General features: G+C 25.3%; 1 protein-coding gene across 1 annotated transcript; it reads right to left on the minus strand.

Moving 5' to 3' along the window:
- Positions 1-1,750: 1,750 nt before the first annotated feature.
- LOC132917929 (protein scarlet-like) lies at positions 1,751-19,518 on the minus strand. Its single transcript, XM_060978930.1, is given in 17 exon segments — positions 1,751-3,698; positions 3,790-3,890; positions 4,161-4,266; positions 5,245-5,380; positions 5,569-5,796; positions 10,860-10,965; positions 12,936-12,967; positions 13,080-13,236; positions 13,791-13,986; positions 16,538-16,631; positions 16,716-16,844; positions 16,901-17,037; positions 17,124-17,173; positions 17,245-17,293; positions 19,106-19,226; positions 19,297-19,359; positions 19,361-19,518. Coding segments are annotated over 17 exon segments (1,914 nt in total). The 5' UTR covers positions 19,388-19,518; the 3' UTR covers positions 1,751-3,516.
- Between the last annotated feature and the right edge of the window lie 3,801 nt (positions 19,519-23,319).

The following is a 23,319-nucleotide window of genomic DNA, read 5'->3' on the forward strand; positions in this document are numbered from 1 at the left end:
CTAAAAATGATGATAAGAAATACAATTAAATATGATTACTTTGAAAATAAAATAGAAATAGCAAAGTGGTATTTAGAAAAATGATTTATCATAAAGTTAAATCCCTGAAATAAAAATTATTTTTCTTAGATTTTTTGAATTAAGAATAAATCACATAGATTTATAAAAAAAATCTAAATATCCCAAATAAATCATCATGAAACAACAACAATTTATCTAATAATGTAGGATACTTACACATACACTTTTAATCAGTGATGCTCAATGTTATGTGCGGAGATCGCCCCCCCGGCTTACGGAGCCTTGCCACCAAAAAATAAATAATTTGAAGATAATTATTAAGCAAATAAAATGATATTTTTGTACAGTTTATACTGTTTATAGAAAATGTTTTAGGGATAATGAAGATATTATTTTAGAATAAATATATATTTTAAAGTATTTGCTCTATATTAGTAAATTTAAAAAAAACTGGTTTCAAAAGAAAACTTGTCCCTTGCTATTAGAGTTGATGAATTTATAAAACTAAGTTATAATGGAATTATACAGTTTATTGATCATTATAAGGTATTTTTTATATTATTTAAAACCTAATTATTTTATAAATACTCAGTAGGTATTAAATTAATATATAAAATTATAAATAAAATATTTACTTTATGTGATTTTTCGGGTTTAAATATACTTGCCAACGAAGTCTAAGGTCAGAAATGATGGTTGCTAAGAACTATCTAGTTGAACCTATAAAAGAGGTGATATTGAAGATATTAAAAAGAATATTTCACCTCAAGTATTTCCTAATTTTTTATAAAATATTAAATTTGCTTTAACATAACCAATTAGTTATGCTGCGTGTGAAAGAAGTTTTTCGGCTACAAAAAAAATGTAATAAACTTTTAATCTTATATATTTGACAAGATAAAACTAAAGCTTTAACTAATGACACTATTTTAAATACATTTAACAAAATAGGTTAATAAAATTAAGTTAAAAATGGTAATTGTATTTTTTTTTAATTATTTCTTTTATTTTTGTGAGTATTAATAAACGAGATAAATTATAAACATAACCTTATAGAAATGTATCAACTTTAATTAATGAGTGCGTAATTATAGTTAATTATATAATTATAATTAATTTATATATTTAAAGTTTAATTGTGTTTTAGCTAATCTTATTGTTAAATGTTACGCTATTATAGTATTTATGACTTATGTTATATTTTATTATATTATTATTTAATATGTGTATATAATTTTGTACTTGAGCTAACTTTGGCGTTTATCTCAGTAAATAAATATATTATGGTATACAAAATAGCTCTATAAAATACGCTGATGCTATGAAAAAATTAAAAACAATCAACAATACAAATGTATTATTAATTATTATAATAGATTCTTTAAATTTTAATTCCTTTCATTATAAAATGTATTGAGCTCAATGGCCATATACAACATTCATTTTTTAAAGACTTATTATAATGCGAATCTTATAACAGATATTTTACTTAGATTAAATAACGGTTATAACTATAAGGGTATGTATTGTTTTTTGTATTATTATAGTTGTTATGAATAACTCTATTTCCTGATATGAATAGTAAACGTTAACATGTACTTATATAAGCTACTCCACCCCCATAACATTTCAATAAACATACAAATAATTCAGTTATAAAGATTTAGTGTACTTAAATAAGATATAAATTGTTGATAAAATGGTTATTAGGACAATAAAATATTTTAAAATTAATTCAAATGGTTTATTGAAATTAAAATATTTAACATTTTCTTTTATTAGCATTAAATTTAACTTAACATTTAATAAAAAAAAACCCAATGAACAGGTGGTACGTCTCATTTTAATGACATGAAAACATTATAATATAGTGGTAAGATATGTACCTACTTACCTAATACCTATTCGATTTTATTTTTTATAATACGCTAATACTTAAATGGCTCATTAGACTTTAAAAGAAAAATGTGTTCTCGGGAAATATATCCATGCAAGTATATTACGCGCATTATACAGTCTATAATAGTGTGCTATTGTTTAACTTAAAATGTATAACCATTATTATTACAAATTACAATATAAAGTTAACATACTTCCAGACAGCTGCGCGATACAAAATAAAATATTTACAATTTATTATAAATTACATATATTATGTTAGTACATAAGCAATGAATTACTTTAATATTCAATGAAATGTGTTTATACTAAGTGTTAAAGTAGGTAACATACATTAAATTGTATATAATTAAAACAAAAATAATTATGATGTATACATTTGAAACATACCTATATGTGGTATTTAATCTTTAAATTAAAGATAAATTAAACTGTCTATAATATTTCTAATTGTTATTTGTTACTCATATTTTATAAAGGTATTTATTTCCCAAATAAATATAATTAACTTTAAAATACAAAATATATTTTCATTCTGTAAAATATTTATTATTTGTGTTCAAGTATGAAAATAATTTGCTTATATAATATAATAAGTCTTAGGTATATGTACCTATTCATAAACATTCATTTAATGATGAAAAAACAGTTATGACTTTTATGTATACATAGGTATTTCTAATTTATAGTAAGACACGCGATTATATTTCGATTTGAAATGTTGTAGATAAAGGTATTTAAACGAAAATATAAGTAAAGAATTATTCATATTCATTATTCACAGTAAAATAAGCGTTAAGCGTACACCTTCATATTATGTAATGAAACTTGTATAATAGAAATAAGTTTTTTTTTATTTTTTTTATAAAATATCACAAAAATGTACGTAATTAAATCATTGATTGATTATTACTCCATGTTCTATATTTAATTTAAAAATATTGTGCGAAACATCACGTAGGTTGAATGAATTTCCTTTTAAATGAAAGTTGTAAAATTTCGAAAATAAAAATACATGTCCATGATATAAGCACATAAAATATTTGATTTAACCACCCTACTCTTGTTAAAAAAAAAATTAAAAAAAATTAGTGCGTGGACTAAGACGTGGTAGTTATTATAGTGAAATCGACGGAGCAGCTGCACCCGTGTATACGCAAAACATGTAATATCATGGCTAAAAAGGGTGAGGGACTCACTCTACAGTGTGACGGTATGTGAGAAAACGATCAGACTACGGTTCCCACCTATAAAAATGTCGCAACAGTCAAAACACAAACGCGAACAAGAGGCGAAACTGACCCTTTGCAAGCGATGACCCCTTCCCTTTTTACACACATATTTGGCTTTAGAATGATATAAAAAAAGGTTTACACCACAGCTTCTTCATTTTACAAAATTCTATTTCGTATTGGCTTTGCAAAATAATACTTATATAGCTATATAAAATCTACACAATATTATAATATATGAATAATACTATGAATAATACGTTTAAATTAATATAACTTAAGTTTTTTTTTTTTTATGTGTTTTATTCGTAAATATAAAAATATTATGATTAAAAAAATACCAATAGCTCTGAATATTCTTGTTTTAGAACAGTTTGTTCAGGTGAGCCCTAGTCACGAAGCACACAAATGATATGACGTGAAAACCAATGTATAACCAAATCATGGAATAAATATGTGGTATCAAATTAGTTACTTTAAATTCATATTTATCCAAAACTTCACTGCCGTCCATCAAGCATGGTACATCTGGATCTTCGCTACATGCTAAAATCATTATGTATAATATATTAAAAATTTTGCACGTATAACAATCAACAATTTAAAATAATCATATTTTAGACGCATCATTATTTACCAATGTAAGTCACGTTTTGCCAATGAAGGATAGTAAGCGCTTCAAATCCAAGTTCAAACCAAGATATTTTAACTACCCAATGTAGAAACCATGGTACACTCCTAGAAATTATTATTTTTATAAAATCTTAGAACATACATTTTAAAAGTGTTCATAAAATATATCTTTCATGTTGTAATTAATGAGACTATATTACACAACGCTGAATTATGTCTATATTATATCTTAAAAGTAAATAAGTTAATATTGTAAGACCAGCTTGATTAAAAATCTATTGCTGTTTTTTGTTATGTAGCTAATTCAAAACTTAAATATCAGAAAGTATTTAAAAATGTTAAATTTAATTATCTTTAAAATCTCATTATATAGACCTGAGGTTTACAAATATTCCGGATAACATCATGATAACATTGTCAAACGGCTGGACAAATGTTAACGCCAGCGACAAGGACCCAAAAATGTTGTTGAACATATAACCTATATATATATATAACAAATGAATAAATATGGTGATTAAATCTAATGTAGTCAAGTGACTCTACTGATATAATTATATATTAGTCAAAACATGCATTTTACTAAATGCTTAACAAATAGTCAAACAATTTAATTTTTATGAAATTTTACTACCTACCTAGGCATTTAATTAAATTGCAATTTAGTTATTATTTCAAGTCTGGCAATTAATAAAAACTAAACATTTTATTTAAAAATTCAATTATATTTTATTATTGATTATTTATTGCAATTTTATATACATAAAAAAATTATATATTATTTATTAATATGTAAAATATGTAAGTATTTAAATGAAATATTTTTGATTTCATGTCCTTAGGTACTATTGTTTTAAAATTTAAATTATAAATAAATATAGGTAATTACTAATTAGGTATGATATTACGAGTATAAAAAATGAATAAAAAAATTATATTATAATTACAATATTTTGTTAATTTTTCATTATTACTTGTTTTTACATGTAATGTAAAAAGTATATGTTTGATGCCATTTACTAGAATATTTAACATTCTTTTTTAAACAAAAACATCGACAGTTTTATCCATATTTATTTATACTTATATTTAAATAATACATAATTTGTTTTTATATAGAATAGCAATAAATAATTTATAAGAAAATATAATTAAATTTTTAAAATAATTATACAAAATATTTCATTTTTATTATTTGCCTAACTTAAAATAAGCATTTAACTAAATGTCTAGATGGATAGTAAAATTGCATAAAAATTAAATGCTTTGACTATTTGCCTAGTATTTTAGTGAAATCCCTGATTTAACTATATGCCTTTAGCATATATCAATATACATGTGCGAGTATGTGAGTGTGTTTGTGTATATGGTATATCATTTTATATTTATGACATTATGGCATACATAAAGAGTAAAGTTATCAATATAGGTTATATATACTATACGTGAATATACGGACCACAAGAAGTGGATACGGCCATTACCAGAATCGTGATGATTACCGTGAGAAAATATCCATACAGATCAGTTTGCATACCGGCCATACAGTAAACGATTGTCGTGTACACCGTGGGCTCAATGATCAACGTGGGGATCTGCACGTGGGGGCCATTGGACAGGACAAAAAAAAAATGCAAAGAAAAATGAACTAGCCATAATAATAATGCATAGTATAATAATTAGTATGTATAAATTATACGTTGTAATATTGTCGTCACCGCACGTATTATCTGCTCGATCAACGTATACCTATAATAAAACGGTTGGTAGACAAGATACTTACGAAGGACAGTATGTTAGCGATGTAGAAGGTTGGGGCATCGTAAAGGCCCGAAGTGTACTCTCTCCTGAACAGGGGCAGTTGTGTGGGCAGTTGATTCATCACCGAATACATGGGCGTGAAGAAGTTCTCTGTGATCAGCATAAAAAATACACCCTGGACCGATTGTATGCCGACTTGGGTCTGTTGCACTGTACCCAAGTAACACAAGCCGACCATGACCGCTATTGCCTGTAAAGAACAAAATTATCAAGTATAAAAATCATTTTACGTGTCTAGCTCTACATGTAATTATAAGGATTATAAATGTATTATAATTATATTGGTTGTGTTTGTCACATGGTACCCATTCAATAGTGAGTTATTTTATAGCATTAGTGAAAATAAGATTACTAAGTTCTATGTTATTTGAAAAAAAATTTACCTAAGTAGTAAAACCAATGGCTGAATGTAATGTCCGCGTGAATTTTTTTTTCCTATGAAGCAATTAACTTAAATAAATACCCACCCACCAATTTCTTCTCACATTTCAAACAATTTTTCAAGAATATAACGCGGGGTATCTAATATTTACTTAGCTATAGGTATGTCGTTAGATGTGACTATGGAAGTATAAATTATAGACTAGTTTAGCTGTCTAGGTCCTGAAAATTGAAGTCATTGAGATACTCACCCCTATTTTTGCATAAGTCAGCTGCTTCAAAAAATAGCTATTCATGCCGCCACTGGCTGAATGACAGTTAACATGTACAAAGCTTATAATTTATATATCACATTACGGTTTAAATATTTTAAATTCAATAAAGACCAGACAAAAAATTGTATTTTCTAAATTACCTATCTATAATATATATATATATATATTTACAATTAACTGAAATAATATTATAATTATAAATTGAAAAAATAAATAAAAATAAAACAACAATATTCACGGTAAGAAACTTCATTCATGATGAGCCCATGGGATAAAAAAAATATATAAAAAGGAAGTAAAATAGGTAACCGATCTGCTGTGCAATAGGAATCGAATTTATCTCGTCATTTATGATATATTAAATAATATTTAATAATAAACTTTGGTGTAACTTTTAAGTGTTCAAAAATAACTAGTACATAATATAATGTTTAGGTACATTTATTTTAAACTAATTATTGTTTTAATAAACAAATAAACAAATGCCAAGGCGCTTCTGTAATGGCATATGCGTATATACATGACGAAGCTAGGGTTGTACTTATATGATTATATTCCACAATCCACAATTTTTCGTACCGAAACGATTGTTATTAATTATTACTGTGTATATTATATATTTATAATATATATATATTATATAATCAGATATACGCATATACAATTATTTGCAAAATGCGCAAACGATTGCGTTTTTTTAAACGTCGATGCAATAACGAAACATATATAATGTATAGAGAGAAAGATTTAGTGAAATCGAGGAAAATTATACGACGTGTGTTTCCCACGCTTTACGTATTTATAATATATAGGTAATATATATTGTGTTATATATAAAACACCTATTTATAATATTATGTGTGTTTGTGTGTGTATGTGTGTGTGTACGGTAACGACCAAGGCGGCATTATATCGTCTGTCAGAAGGCATGCCGTCACGCAGCCACGTCTTACGAAAGAAAAAAACAGAAATGATAAACAAACGAGTACGTCTCCAACACGTGAACTATAACGCGAGCGCCTAGACGAACGCGCGCGTGCTAGGCACACGTGGGAGATTATACATAATAATAAAACAGACACGTTCGTTTTATACACAATAAAATAATAATATAGTATAAATCGTTTATAATAACGTTTAAAGGTCCAGGAAAATAGGTCTGAAATTAAAAAAAAAAAAAACAATTTATTATTTTTATTTGTAACTTAATTTTTTTATAAAAAATGTTAATATGTCCTTATCCTTATCTTGAAATGTTTTATTCATTTTATTGCCATAAACCGTCGATAATATGGGCCAAATATTGCGTGGTTAACATAGATATGCAATTTTTCTAAATTCACTAAAAATAAATATTATTATATCCGTATGATCGTTATAAGAAATATCATAACAGCCGATACAAATTAACATAATAATATAACACATGATAGAAGTTTTGCTAAAACCTTTAATTTTAGGTCATTAAACCAAAAATCTCAATACAATTGTTATACTTAATAATAAACGATTTGTACTGTATATTAAAATATAATGAAGTATAAAATATGGTATAACTACTAACTATTGATGTTCATAAAAAATATGTTCTTATTTTATGAAGACGCCCCCGCCACCACGATACATGAGTGGCGGCATGTCATCGCGGGGTCACTGGTGTGGTACTCGTCACATGCGCCTCTGTGATGCTGGACAGCGCCGAAGATAGCGTATTATACAGTGTAAATATACGCACGTAGACCCGGGATATGATGGTTTATTATTTTTTTTGTATCTTATTCTTCTTAGTCTATACGGAATGGTCCACTTAACAAAGACACTCATTATATCAGAAAACACGAATATTTTTTAAATATTTCTTTTATTAAATATTACCCTTTGAATGACTACATATATTTTTAATTTCAAATCTGAAGCCAAAAAAATGTATTAATTATAAGTATTTTAATTTTAAGTTTAGATGATCAGAAGAGTGGACAAACATTTTGCAACGTACTCCTGATCCACCCATCCACCCCGTCTATCATAATTTTTAAATTTAAATATCATAACTCGATCATAAGCTATACTCGTCCAAAATTTAATTTATATGCATTGAAGTACTCAAAAAAATATTATGCTTTAGAATAAGAAAGTAAAAATTAAAAAATGATAACAACAAAAAAATTGAAAAAATATTAATTTTTTTAGAAATATATTGTTTTTTAATGACGTAATAATAAACATTTTCAAAATCGGTTATTCTTTTTGAAATATGAGTGTCTAATGTTAAATAGATCACCCGATATGTCTAGTGTATAACTGCAGTATATTGCCCTAAATAATTATATTATATACACTTCACGCACAGGCGCACGTACGTACTATTTATGTTTAATGTAAATAGATATTATAGGTATAATATACCTGGTATGTACATGTCTTATGTGGTCGCGTAAACATTCTTAAGCTCAATAATGTAGTATACTTTACTATTATATGCCGACGAGATGAAAATAAAGATAATTATACTGAATATTACTATATCAATATACTTTCTAAATAATTTTCGTGATTTTGGATTGAACTACTATTATAACTATGTTGCATCAGTAGCGACTCTAGGGTTTGATTGAGAAAGACCAAAAACATCACAAAATTGTTTTTTTTTTTATATTTTATGATAAGTATTTTATACCTGTCTTATCAAAATATATTCAAATACTTCAAAATCAGTGCTATAGATAACCACATCAACCATTAGTCATACTATTTATTAATTACTTCATTGTAACCAGAGCATATTTTAACATATAAAGTAGGTGGCATGCGTGCCACCTTGTGGTTAATGAATGTGCCTTGTACCCCATGGCTCATGCGGTCATGCCCCAGGTCATGGGGCACATAATTATTATTATTATTTCCTTATGGTTTTTAATGCCAACTAGTTAATATTCTTAAAATATGCTCTGGTCGTAGCAATTGTAAAATGTAAAAATATATGTACATATAAAAAATTATAAGCTTTAGAGTTTAGAGCATATATCAAACTAAAAACATAAGCCTGATTCATTAGAAGTTGGAAAAAAATGTTGTAATTTTGTTATAGCTTTTATTTTTTATATTTTATTAATATTTAAATATTTAAATTTATCATCGTCAAAATTTGAAATTTTCTAGGGAGGTCATGAATAGATCAATTTTAAACTGTGTGAAAGTTTGGTTTGTTATCATGAAAACATTTATAATATAATAATTAAATAAAAAAGTTAATACCTATGTTGATTGTTAAAATAATAATGTACCATTATACTACAAAATAAAATATTTTAGTGGTCACTTTTGGTCGTTATCTTTTATAAAATTACCTTGGTAAAATTATGCACAGCTACAAGTATTGAAACAATATTACTCTGAACACGACAGTCGTTAAACATATTAACAGTAAGAAATCAACCAAATTAGAATTATAAATAGAGAACCTGAGAGTCCTTATTGGAATACCACGTACGTACTACGTACTGGCGTACTACATGAAAATATAAGATACCTTATAACGATATCGAGTAAACTTATATAATATTATATTATATACTGTAATAATAAAAGCATATATTATATTCAATTCAATTGTATTTTTTATAGTTATTACTTATTAGATATTCTGTGTTCTTTTTTTTAGAATTTTTGGGGCATAGCTCCCTTCCCCTCACCCCTAAAGCCAGCACTGCGTTGCATAAATAATTTAATAGGTATTAAAATACATTATTTTTAAAAGAAAAAACAAACAAATATTCACAGAAAATTAATTAGTAAAAACTGATGTGTTGAAAAATAACCTAAGTTAGGTTATTAAGATATACATTATAAAATATGCTTATTTTCATTTATTTTTATGAAGTTTGTTTAATATTAAAATTAAATATCATTAATCAAATGTTATGTTTTTATTCCTATAATTAGATAATTTAAATATCAAACACTAACGTCTATGACGAATTGCGATACCTAGTTTTTACGATTTTGTTATTGATATTTTATTATTCAATTAAAAATAATTATAAATAAATATTAAATTTATTCAAAATGAATTAATTTAAATCTAATATTTCATAATTTTACTAGTACTTTTCGTTAAAAATTTATAAAAAAAAAATTTGGAAAGCTTGAAGTTTCGATAAATGCGTAATAAATCATTATCAATTAATCTATCTGTAAAAAAATTTTAAAATATCAAGGTAAACAGTTTTCTAAACTTTTAATACCATTTCAGTTCTATATGACTTGGATATTAATCTATGTATATCTATATAGTAGATACTTTAGATAGTATTTCGAATTTAGATACTTCTATTCATTTCTCCATAATAAATATAGATTTAAAATAAGAGACTTTTTTTAAAAAAAAAAAAAGAAAGAAATTAATGTAATTTAACATTGATGATATTCTTGCCACTTAGAAAATCGTGTACAACTGTTTATTTCAATAAAGTCATTTAAATAAGAAATATATTATATTTTCAAAATATATTGTTAGGTAGTTAGGTGCTCGCGATATATTTGCTTACAAGTTACAACTGAACATAATATATATTAGAATAACGTATCGGATACTCACGACTTTTTGCAAAAACCTGTGAATGTCAATGGTGGGGTTGCGGACTTTCTCCAGAAGATATCTTCCCGTCAGATGGTACAGTTTCACCGGCCAAAACGGGGATAAGCTATAAATTATTACAATAAGGAAAAGTATTAAATACCCATATAATATAACATTTTATACTATACGGTAGGATCCATTTAACATAATACACTCGTTATTTTAGAAAACACAACACGAATGTTTTTGAAAAATATTTCTTTTACACAATTTTAAATAATTATAAAACAACATTTTTGAAAAAAAAATATTTCTTACTATTTTTTACTCTTCGAATCATGATGTACATTTTTAATTTCTTATTCTAAAGCAAAATATTACTCAAAGTATTTCAATTTATCAAAATTCAATTTCGAATAAGTAATTTATTAGTTAATTCATAGGCACAAATAAGGGGGCGCTTAGAGGGTATTAGCACACCCAATTTTAAAAGTAGCGCCCTCAAATATTTGTTTTACACTATTACAATCAATAGCTATTTAACGCTATGCCTGGAAAGTGAAGAGATTAAGCACCCTCAGTTTTTTTTTATTGAAATTGCGCCTATGTTAGTTATAAGTAAGTATTTAAAGTTATAACTAATACACTACTCAGTCAAACTTCGATTTTTATAAAGAGAAGTACTCCAATAAATAATCTGCTTTGGAATAAGGAATTAAAAATGCATGTTTTCATTAAAAAAATAAAAATATAATAATAATAAAAATTGAAAACAGTAAATAATATTAAAATGTAGTTTGTTTATTTATTTTCAAAAACATTTATAGCTTTAAAAATAATGAGTGTTAAATGGATCACGTGGTATAAGCAATAAGTATAGTACCCATTAACACAACTATTACAACATAGGCGACACGAAAATAATATTATCGTTGTCAGAAACGTGTCTCTGTATTTAGTCATATAGACAACAATAATATCTGTATATAGGAGGTAGGTATCAGCATTGTTGTTATTGTCGTTGACGCGACTTACTAACTATGAGGCTGTATTATGCCTATGTTTATTTAGGCCCTTAACCATATGGTAATCTGGTTTCGTACACTATAACATGATAGATACCTAACCTACCTATTATAATACATGCATTAAGTAAACATTATTATTAGAGGTTTCTTCTTCGCGTATACGATACTCTTTTACATATTGAAAATTTAAACATTTCGTTTGAATTATACATTTTACTTTCTACTGCAAAAAAATATATGCATATTTTTTATCTCGTTGTCTGAAACAATACGCACGTTTTTCTTTTGTTTTTTTCTTATTATCACAAAATTACTTCAAATTTTGTTTCAATGTTCACATTTACTGCGACATATTCTTATTTCTTTCATTATACGACATCTAATTCAGTCAATACGTCATGATATTGAGATTATGAAAATTGTAGTAGCTTGGTGTTGTTAGGTTCAAACGATTCGTGTATGGTAAAAGATTACACTTAATTGCAGTCATATTATGTCCCAAATGCACCATAACCTATATTCATGTGGGACAATTGCCCTTTATATTGAGTTTGGGTATATATTATATTCCTATAAGAGTAAGATTTAGGCTAGGCCGCTAGGATCCTATAAAAAACGTTAGTGTGTGAATTTAGAGTATTATTAGTCCTGCATATATTTATCTATTACGGCGCTACTGAATATATAAAAATGATCACATCAGCACGACTTAAAATATCATAATATTATATAGTTTCTACAAAATGTAATTAATCAAATTAAAATATTGTAAAAACTTTCAAAATAAAATGGATCAAAAATAAAAATAACTGTTGATATAAAACTTGACTAACCATCAAAATCTTTAAAAAGGAAAAATAAAAATTATCAAAATGTTTCAGCCTAAAAACTTAATTTTAAATTACATTGAAATATTAATTATTACTTATATAACTAAATAATGTAGATGTATCTGATAATTAAAAGTTAAACGCATAACTTCCTAATATAATTAGCATTTGAAATTACTTGTAATTAACTATCTTAATACATAAAATTACTTAGTAATAGTAAATATACGACTCACTGATTTCGAAGTACAGATAAACTTGAGGTATCCTGAAATTTAAAAATTGTGTACGGTTTAAAATATTGTTTAACCAAGCATAAATTTAAAAACAATATACATCCTTTATAGTTAATACTCAATAACAACAGTAATAATACTTACATAGTATATTTCGTTCGAAATAGCATTTTTTACTATTTCTGCGTGTTTACTAGCTGCGAATTCATCACAAATTGAATTTACAGATTTGTTACTATCTGATAATGTTTTCATAATAAAATCCGCTGAGTTATAATTATCGGGACAGCGATAACCAACACTATATAGTATAAAAAATAATTAACATTTATTCAGTGATCTTGAAAATGTAATTTAAATTTTATAGTGAATTCATTAAAATTTATTGATACAGCAAAAGTGTTGTAATAAATATTGAATTATAAAATTATTTTATTTTTTATAACATTTATAAAAATGCGGACGGTCACCTAATAAAAAAATAATACTTGGACTTTGTAGAGAAAGATAACTAGAGAAATACCACGAAGAAGTCGGATAAACAATGTTGATGGAATTTAAATGCAATGTTTCAAAAAGATAGGACAGTTTGCAAAATACCGTATTATAGATTCTCAACTGTTAATATTATTACATTGTAAAACTGGAATTGATGTTAGACTGATGTTGGAATTATTATTTATTTGGAACAATGGTTTAAATTTTAAAGTTCAAACATTGATTGCCCAAGTGCTATATAAAAAAAACACTGTTATCTACATCACAAAAATTTTTAATTCATAAACATCATATGGCCTATATCTTAACATCCTATTGTTGGGAACAATTATAATTGAGATTCACAAATAATTTTACCTCTCAAAAAACGAAATAGCCTTGTTTGGCGGTCCCGAATAGGCAATTCTTCCATCAGCTACTAATATCAACTGATTAAATACATTTAAAAGCTCTGTACTAGGCTGGTGAATTATACAGACAACTGTCTTTCCTCCGTCAGATACTAATCGTTGCATAATTTTAATAACTTTTTGAGCACTGTATGAATCTAATCCTAAAACAAATTATTCACATAATCATATTATATCACTGAGAAATGGAATACAAATCATAAAATAAACATTATAATATTATGTTTGTTGTTGTTTTTTAAAAAGATTTAAAATAATTTCTCAATATGTATCAACAACTTTATGCTTTAATTAAACATAATATGTATCTAATAATTATATAGTTCTGTTTTTTTAACTGAAATTTTTATGCCAAACTGACATAGTATTTTTTATGATATTTTGGGATTTATCAAACATATGAATATTTTATCGATATTTTATTTGGATTTTACAAACATATATAGTATACACTATATTCATACTACAAATACAATATGTGCAACTTATAGATAGGTATAAATGCACAAAAACATGATGACAGGTACCTGTCTATAAGATAGACAAAATATAATAATATAAGGATGTTATAAAGATGACAATTATATATGTAAAATTATGACTATAGGTATTTTTTTTCCAACTAACACAATAAATCACGTTTATTCAAACAATTAAAAAATACGTACACTACTTTTTTTTCTTATGAAATAGTCAAATAGACATGAGTTTTGTAAAAAATTGAAAATTTTAGAATTAAATCTATACTGACAATTCCACATTTGTAATAATTAATAACCATCAATTTGAGAAAACGTGGTCGCAACACCAAATAAGCATACCTCAACTTATAAATTGTTATTTAATAGGTATGTACGAGTATGATCATAAGTGTAGTACTTAACTCGAATATATTTGTAATAAATATTGAAATTGTAATATACGAAACAGTTATCGTAGTATATATGGATAATCAGTACTATTTATTGTGGTTGCAATTTTCATCTCTACCAAGCGTGGTTTAGGAAATTGCAAAATGTGGGCTTGCTAATCATTATATTTACGGAGACAATAACGATAAAAAATTTTTAGTTATATTTTCGGTTTTTATTTCTTACAACCCGAGAAAGTTGAGTACTCTTTTGCTTTTGATTTTATTTAATTTGGCTTATATACCATCTAATTTTTAGATAATCCAATTTTGCGATTATTTAACAGAAACTCATATGCAAGGAATATTCCCTCCTCTGTGGGCATTTTAATCAGAAATTATAACAAATATTATATATAAATCTCTCTATTTCAAATTTAACTCCGAGATTTTCTTATTCTTTCAGCTTTAAAGGCCATTGAGACCCATGGCTACAAAACAAACTTTTTTCCATTTGTCTTTGTTCAAAACTGCTTCATTGATATTATTTACCCCAAAGTTGTTTTAGTTCTTTTTGCTTTTGTATATCTATCTATGTCGGTCTTCAAATCGGTATCTTTCCCTGAGGAATCCAGTTCATTACATCATTAGCTATTGATTCAGCCTTTAATACATGTCCAAGCCAACTCAGTGTATTGTGTCATTTTTTCGCTTCTATGTTTAGTTTTCTAAATAGTTCCTGTGGTTGTCAGAATCCATAACTATATAAATGTATAGCTGTTCTACAGGCTACACGGCGTTAAAGTTAACACATATGTATTTAAAATAATTGGTATTTTTTTAATTTAATTTAAATATATATATACATATATTCGGTTATTTTTTTTATCTTTTACAATTACATAAAACATTTTAATTTGATCGATGCATTTATTTATTTTTACATAATATCGTTGTAGTTGTCACGCTTAGTAGGTATTATGTACTCTGCTATCAGTTTCATAGCAATATTTGTAAAATTTATATTTTCTTTTGTCACAATTTACTATTTAGGTATACTTCAAGTCTTAGAAAAAAGTTTATTTTGTTACAATTTACTATCTCCTATAAAATAGGTAGGTACTGAACATCGTTACATCCTTACATCAAATTTAAACCATATTTCTCTGTCGTCAAAAGTTTGTAAAGTTTGTAAGTATATAACCTTTGCACAAAGTGCACACTCAATATACCGGTTTTCATAATTTATGCCGTGCTTTACACATGTTTATCTTAATTTCGTAAGCAACGCATCGTTAGGAATCGATTTCATAATTTAAGGAACCCGTAAGCATGTATTGGTACATAGTTAATTTAAAATATTTAGATAATATTCAAGATTCAGGTTTATGTCAAATGATAAAAACTTATTGTAAAAAATTTATATATGATATAAATATAACATATTATACCAGTAGCAGATTGGCGTAGACTTAATGATAATAGTGTATTTCTATTAAAATTAATATTTATACTATAGAGTTTTTAATAACATGACACGATCGGGGGTATGGGACTCCCGTCTTATATAAATGGAAAAAAAACTGTTGTTGACTAATATTTGAGAAGCTAATTTTCAAATGGTGGGCTAAGACACCATATTTACAGGGCAAGAACCAAAAAAAAAAACAAATAGGTTTATTTATTTTATAATTATGTATTGTTTCTATTAATAAATTAATATTCTACAGTAATATAATTGTTTTATTTATTTAGATAATGATAATCTACTCTAATCTCTACTATTAATTGTAATGCATCCGTGAAAATTTAAAAACGATTAACTGAATTTGTTAATTGCTTACCTGTAGTGGGTTCGTCACAAAATAAAAATGATGGGTCAGTAAGAAGCTCAGTTGCAAATGACACGATTTTTCTTTCACCGCCCGATAACATTATCTACAATATAAAATATATATAATAGGTATAATAAACAAACTTATGTCATCCTGTATTCCTGTTATAAACTTTCCATTTTAGTACCTTTCCATTTTCTCCACCAGTCCCAATTCTAGAATTCGCACATTGGCCAAGACCTAATTCTTCAATAACTGCCGATACACGATCTTTCAGATTTTTGTCAGTTGTTCTTCTGTCTAGTTTCAATTTAGCCTAGAACAACGTGTTCTTAAATTTAAAATGACATAAAAAATCATTCGATAACTTACCATAAAATAAAGGTGCTCTTTAACGGTTAAAACTCCACAGAATAAGTCTTGTTGGTACATATATCCAAAATTGTGACTTTCAAAATTTCTAACAGAAAGACTTCCTATTTTCGCACTTCCTTCAAAATCCATTTGAGCTTTAAAAATATTTAACTTAATCATAATAAAAAAAATATGCAATATGACTTAATGTATTTTGTTGCTTAATAATAAAAAAAATTACCTGGAAGTTTATTAGCTAGAGCAGCCATCAAAGTACTTTTACCGGCACCGCTAAAATGTTGTTGATTATAGTTTAATTTTAATTTTAATTAAGTATTAAACTAATATTGGTTCATACAAACCTTGGTCCCATAATAGCTACAAGTGAACACGGTGGTATATATCCTTCGACTTGGAAAATAAATAGAATTTGTTTATTATAAACATTAAAACACGAATTCATAATATATTATAACATTAAATAGGTATATATTGTATATTATAAAGTGATGTTAATTATAGACTGTAATGTTGGATATTCAGAAGACTTAGATGTGTAGGTACTTTATATATAGATGTATACATTTATTTTCCTTATGTGAATAGATACATAGGTAGTAGGAACTATTGGAGCCGAACTCATTGATACAAATATGCATAAACATTTCACAGCAATAATATTTATTGTATTGTGCAAATATATAATAACGAAATAATTTAGTTAAAATAATCTAATTACTTAAAAGTTGTAATTTATAACCAATAAAATATTATTAAGTATTGAATAAGTATAGATTTAACTATGTATCACAGTTATAATAATAATCTACAATCTAAAAATAAATAGTTACTTATTATAGGTATCAATAAAAAAAATTAGTTGGTGTATTTAAAAAATTTAAATCACCCTTTTTAAATATTATATTGCATTAAAACGACCATGCCTTGTTAATCATACTTACTGCTTATATTTAATAATTACATAATTAATATTTAGGTAAAAAAAAATTATCTGATATATTTTAACATTAATCGTTAATATTATTGTACTTAGTAACAAAAATAGTGGATGTGCCTCCAACCTAGCTACCTAATATCTACTTATTAACAAATAAATGAAATTCAATACTTGTGATATCTTTACGTAATACGATAACATCAAATAACATTTAGTTTCTGAAATGAAAAAAATGAAATTTTTTTTTAATTGATTTTACCACCTAGTATTTTTGAAAGCTTATTATTGAATATCTTTATAGTTTATTCTGTAATATTAAAATATTTATATATTATTATTATATATTATTTACCTAAGATAATAAAATTAAAATTTAATAACTCAGCATTTAAAAATACATTATTAAATATTTTTGTATAGCGTGAATAATAAAAATATTAATTTTTTTCGTTGAGTTTTAATGTATTAGATTTAAATGATGTTTATTTATCTATATAAGTAATATGGGTTAAAAATTAAAATCTGTCTAAAAAGTTTATAAACCAACAATTTACAGTGACGACCGAGGAACTGGGATCATACAGGTATGGTGACATGGTGTAATAACTTGCATAATAAATTAATTAAATTAATTAAACGTATAGTTTAGGTACTATTATAGTGTATATAGTTGTTTAATATTTTTAGTCTATTACATCATATAGGTAAATTATGATTTGCTCAATACCTAAATAATCTAAATGAATTTCTAAAATAGAATGTTTTCTAAATGTGTAGATCACACATATCGAAATGTAGACTGTAGTAGATAATGATAAGCTGGTTAATATATTTTCATCATCATCTTAAATAACGATGGTAATATTTGAATATATTTGAATTATAAAAAAAAAACATTTTTTTATGTATTTATTGAAAGGAGGAAATGGAACATTTTTTTGGAGCTGAGAATTATAAACAAATATTTTTCAAATTTGAAAATGCTCAAAAGGCAACTTTAGACTTGAAATAAAACTAAGAAAGTGCTATTACTACTACTTTATAGACTGTGGTAAATTTAAGAGTGGTTCCCACTAATAACGCCAATGAGAATGAATTTAAATAAAAGGAACTATTAAATAAGAAATTTTCTTACACTTGCAATATATACTATTATATGGTACCTAGTATCTGCCTAATAGAAGTATTAGATACCTATACTATACAAATATTGTAATATTTAAACTTTAACGCAGGTATATGTAAAATTGTAAACTGATTCTTACCTTTATTCAGCAACAATTTTCTAGTTGTGATACTTGAACGCAACCATCGATCTTTTTTAATCATTGCGTGTACACTCAAATTTTCCCAATAGATCGGTAAACAGTTTTCATTGTTTTCGCCCTAAAATATCAATATCTGTAAGTTTAATAGTCGCGCGTCATAAAAATAACATATAACATTTCAAAATTACCCCATTGTTTGTGCATAAATGGAGGGTATTGTCGTGATCATCGGGCACGTTTGTGTTGAAAAAATACAGTGTATGTAGACGCCAAATCCATTGTTTATTAATATTACTTAAGACAAATAAATAGTAAATACTCTTTCACTACTAAGAACGGCTCTACCGGGCGAATTGTGTTAGAGCTCTGTCTATTTCACTGAAACTATAGAGTTCATACAAGCCATCATGTAGGTGTTCAGTGTGTGAAGCCAAACACAATTAAAAAGTATCAATTGCATTTCTGAATTATATAACAATATAGGTATATTATGTTGCTCAACAAAATAAAAATTTAAAAAAGTGAGAAAGTAAGGAAGTAGATAATTATAATTTGCTGTACAACAGATGTTGAGTGTATCTCCTCATTGATGTGTAAATCACTGTAATGTATATCTGTGATTGTTAAATTTGAATTCAACAATAAATCATTGCATGTAAAAACAATTCAGATTGAAGAGTTTATAGTCTAATTATATTGTGAAGTAAATTTTATAATGTACCTATTTTTGTTGATATTAAAAATTATTTATTTAATTATTTTACACTATTATTAATACGGTGGTAGATTTCAATATTTTTTTCCGAAAACATTGTATTTAAACAACCAAGTTTAAACTTTAAATGTTTATGAAAAAAAATTGTGCTAGTATATTTTTAGATTTTCTGACTTAAGTATAAACTATATTATGTTCAATGAGTTACCGCTATCTTGTATTCAATTGTAAAGTCTAAACAAAAAAATTGAACATTTAAAAAATTTGTAATTTGTTAAAAGTAAGTGTTTTAAAAGAAATATTAAGGTAGGTAAGTATAATTAGGTACTTATATAAGTTTAATATAATTATTATCTATAAATATTTGTTTGTTTTTTTTTGTAAAAATTTCAGTTTTTCCCGATTATTTGAAAAGAACTGCGAGAACGTAATGACTCACAAAGTGCCAACTACATTTTATTAGTTACCAAAAACCACCCTCAAGATTAAAAATTGAAACATTTTTACTGCTAAAAAATAAACAAACATAACTAGGTACTTGACTCACCATTACTCGTGAATGTTAAGATTGAATACTGTATACTTATAAATGTAAATTATAGATGAAAATTGGAGTAGAATAACTTAGGAAGCACAATCCCCCCAGACGTTTTATACTATTTATTTCCTAGGAGATGGGGATACAGTATGAATAATTTTGATTAAAGTTTCCAAAACTTAGTACAAAAAATTTGTTATCAACCCATTGAGTAGGATATATATGTACATATAAATGCAATACCTACATGGTAGATAGGTATATATTAGGCAAAATACCTAACTAGGTAAATGTATTACACTTACACCAAAAGACTAAAAGATCCAACCTGTGAAGATGTCTACACATTTATCTTTCGATTTGTAAAAGAAAATCGGAAACTTGGTTGTTAATATACTTGTTATAATATTTTGTCATTTTGAAACATAGGTATCATTGGTTTACGATAATTTATTATAAAAATATATAATTCTTAGATAACACAATTTTAGATAGGTAACCTATAAACTTACTAGATACTTAGTACTTACCTATAATTTTAAAATTTAAAAATTCTACAGGTATATTAGGTATAATATGAACATTTTTTTTCATATAGGTAGGTAGGTAGGTAGGTACCATAGTACCCAGTTACTATAAAACTTAATTATGTTTCTTTAAAGTAGATTTTAAGCCATATTATCTATAATAAATTAAAATGTTAGATGACTTAAATTTCACTATATTATTACCTATAACTTATAAGTTATTTGCTTGAGATGATGTATCCGTTTAAGTTTAACTAGTGCGTTGCGTACAAATCGTATCTTACTAATTTAACATTCAGCTAGTAGTTCTCAATGTTCTCATATTTTTGCTTCGTTAGTCTTAAATGTTTATTAGGGTACAATAATATACCTGTTGTAAAACTGAACGGTGACAACACGACGTCATTATTTACCAGTGGGTTGTTGGAAATGTTTTTTCCATGGATATTTCATTTTTGTAGTAAGTAATGATAATTTTTAATTGTTGTATTTTATGCACTTGCATAAGCATAAATATTATAAAACGCTTCAAAATTAATATGATTAGGTTTCTACCGAAAAAAGACTTCTAAAAAACCAAAGAAAATTTTAATGTGGGCTAAACTTATTAAACAAGAATTTCTGAATGTAAAATTGCTAATCTAACCAATACATACGTATTTCAACAATTGAGTTAATAAAAACAGAGTATTATTACCTAATACAATTTATTATCAGTACTCAGTAGGTACCTACCTAATAACAATAATATCATTATTTGTGTTTTCAGTATCTAGTATTTTATTAATATTTTTATTTTAACAAAAATTATTAAAAGATATAAATAACAAATACCTAAAAAAAATAAATGCCATAACTTCCTTAAAATTGTTTACAATCGCAGATATTCTTTGTCGTTTTTATTATAGACATTAATAATTTTAATAATGTAATAACTGTAGTAATAAAACCAACAATTAATAAAATATGGACCAAAATTATTACTAAATTATTCTAAAATTTATATACTTGATATTGCATAAAATAGAGAAAAATTTTTATTGATGGACCCTCTTTAACAAAAATAAATTTCACACCCAAATTCAATCAACATGTACAAGTTAAACCTGATTTATGGCTATATATTTTGATTATGTATTTGTATACTTTGTATTTGAGAGAATTTAAATGATCATATAAGTGTTGGTATACTAAAGATTTTAATATAAGCTAATATATAAATAAGTTTTACTTATGGACCACTACTAAATTAAAACTGAAAGTGTTAATTGAAATAATTTTTTTTGTTACAAATTTCCAATAATTATATATTAAACTTATAGGTACCTATGTATAAATTATATTTTACAAGTAATTATCACAATAATAAATGGGATAACATTTTAATACATAGAACTATGATTGAACTAATGTTTTGAACAAATGAACAATAATCAGAAAATGTTTTAAATGTTTAAAAAATACTTTTAAGTTTAAATATAATAATATTTACTATTTTAATGATTTATAACTACAAACTTTTTAAACTAAAGCAATTATAACACGAAAGAAAGTTTTATTCATTATTTTTTTTATTTGATTAATGAAATTTTATTTGTACATATTTTTAATAGTAAGTTTTTACTATAAATTTAAAATGATGCAACAGTTATAAAAAATGTTTTTGTTTTAAAATTGGTACATTTACAAACCATACACAACACATAAATTTACATATAATAAAAACCGAAGAAAGTTATAATTGAAATAGTTCTTTGAGCACTTTACATTAATTATTTACATTTAAATAAATATAATTAAAAACTTATTATATTCAAACCAATATGATTAATTTACCGCTAATATCAAGAAACTTATGCTAAAATCAGTGAATAAATATAATAAAATAATGCCTAGAATAAAATGTATAATGGCATTTTTTATCTTTTCAAAAAAATAAAAAATTGTTCTCTTTCTCTAACTAAGAAATTACACAGATTGTTCATTGTTAATCTATTTAAACAATATTGCACAAACTATGACAAATTCTTAAACATGTATAACATTTACTCTTAATAACAAAGTAATCCAAGTTTTAAATTAAAAAATTGTAACTAAGATAACAATATATTGTCCACAGATTAAGTAAGATTAATTATGTGTATTAGTATTTGTATCGAAGGAAAAAATAATTCTCCGACATTATCTATATTTATATATTTAAAATAATATCTATTCATCAACATACAAATGTTGAGATTTATAATTTACATGTTATAGATCAAAATTTATATAATGACCTTGATAGATTTTGTCACAGTTCATCTTCTGTGACCTTAGTAGTAAAGGGGATAAAAGATTATTGGCAATGATATTAGCTATTATTAAAATATTAAATAAAGCTGTTATACTCAAATTAGAATATAACGCAAATATATAAAAAGAATACAAA

The sequence above is a fragment of the Rhopalosiphum padi genome, chromosome 1, assembly GCF_020882245.1.
Source record: "Rhopalosiphum padi isolate XX-2018 chromosome 1, ASM2088224v1, whole genome shotgun sequence".
In the NCBI taxonomy this organism is placed as follows: domain Eukaryota; kingdom Metazoa; phylum Arthropoda; class Insecta; order Hemiptera; family Aphididae; genus Rhopalosiphum; species Rhopalosiphum padi.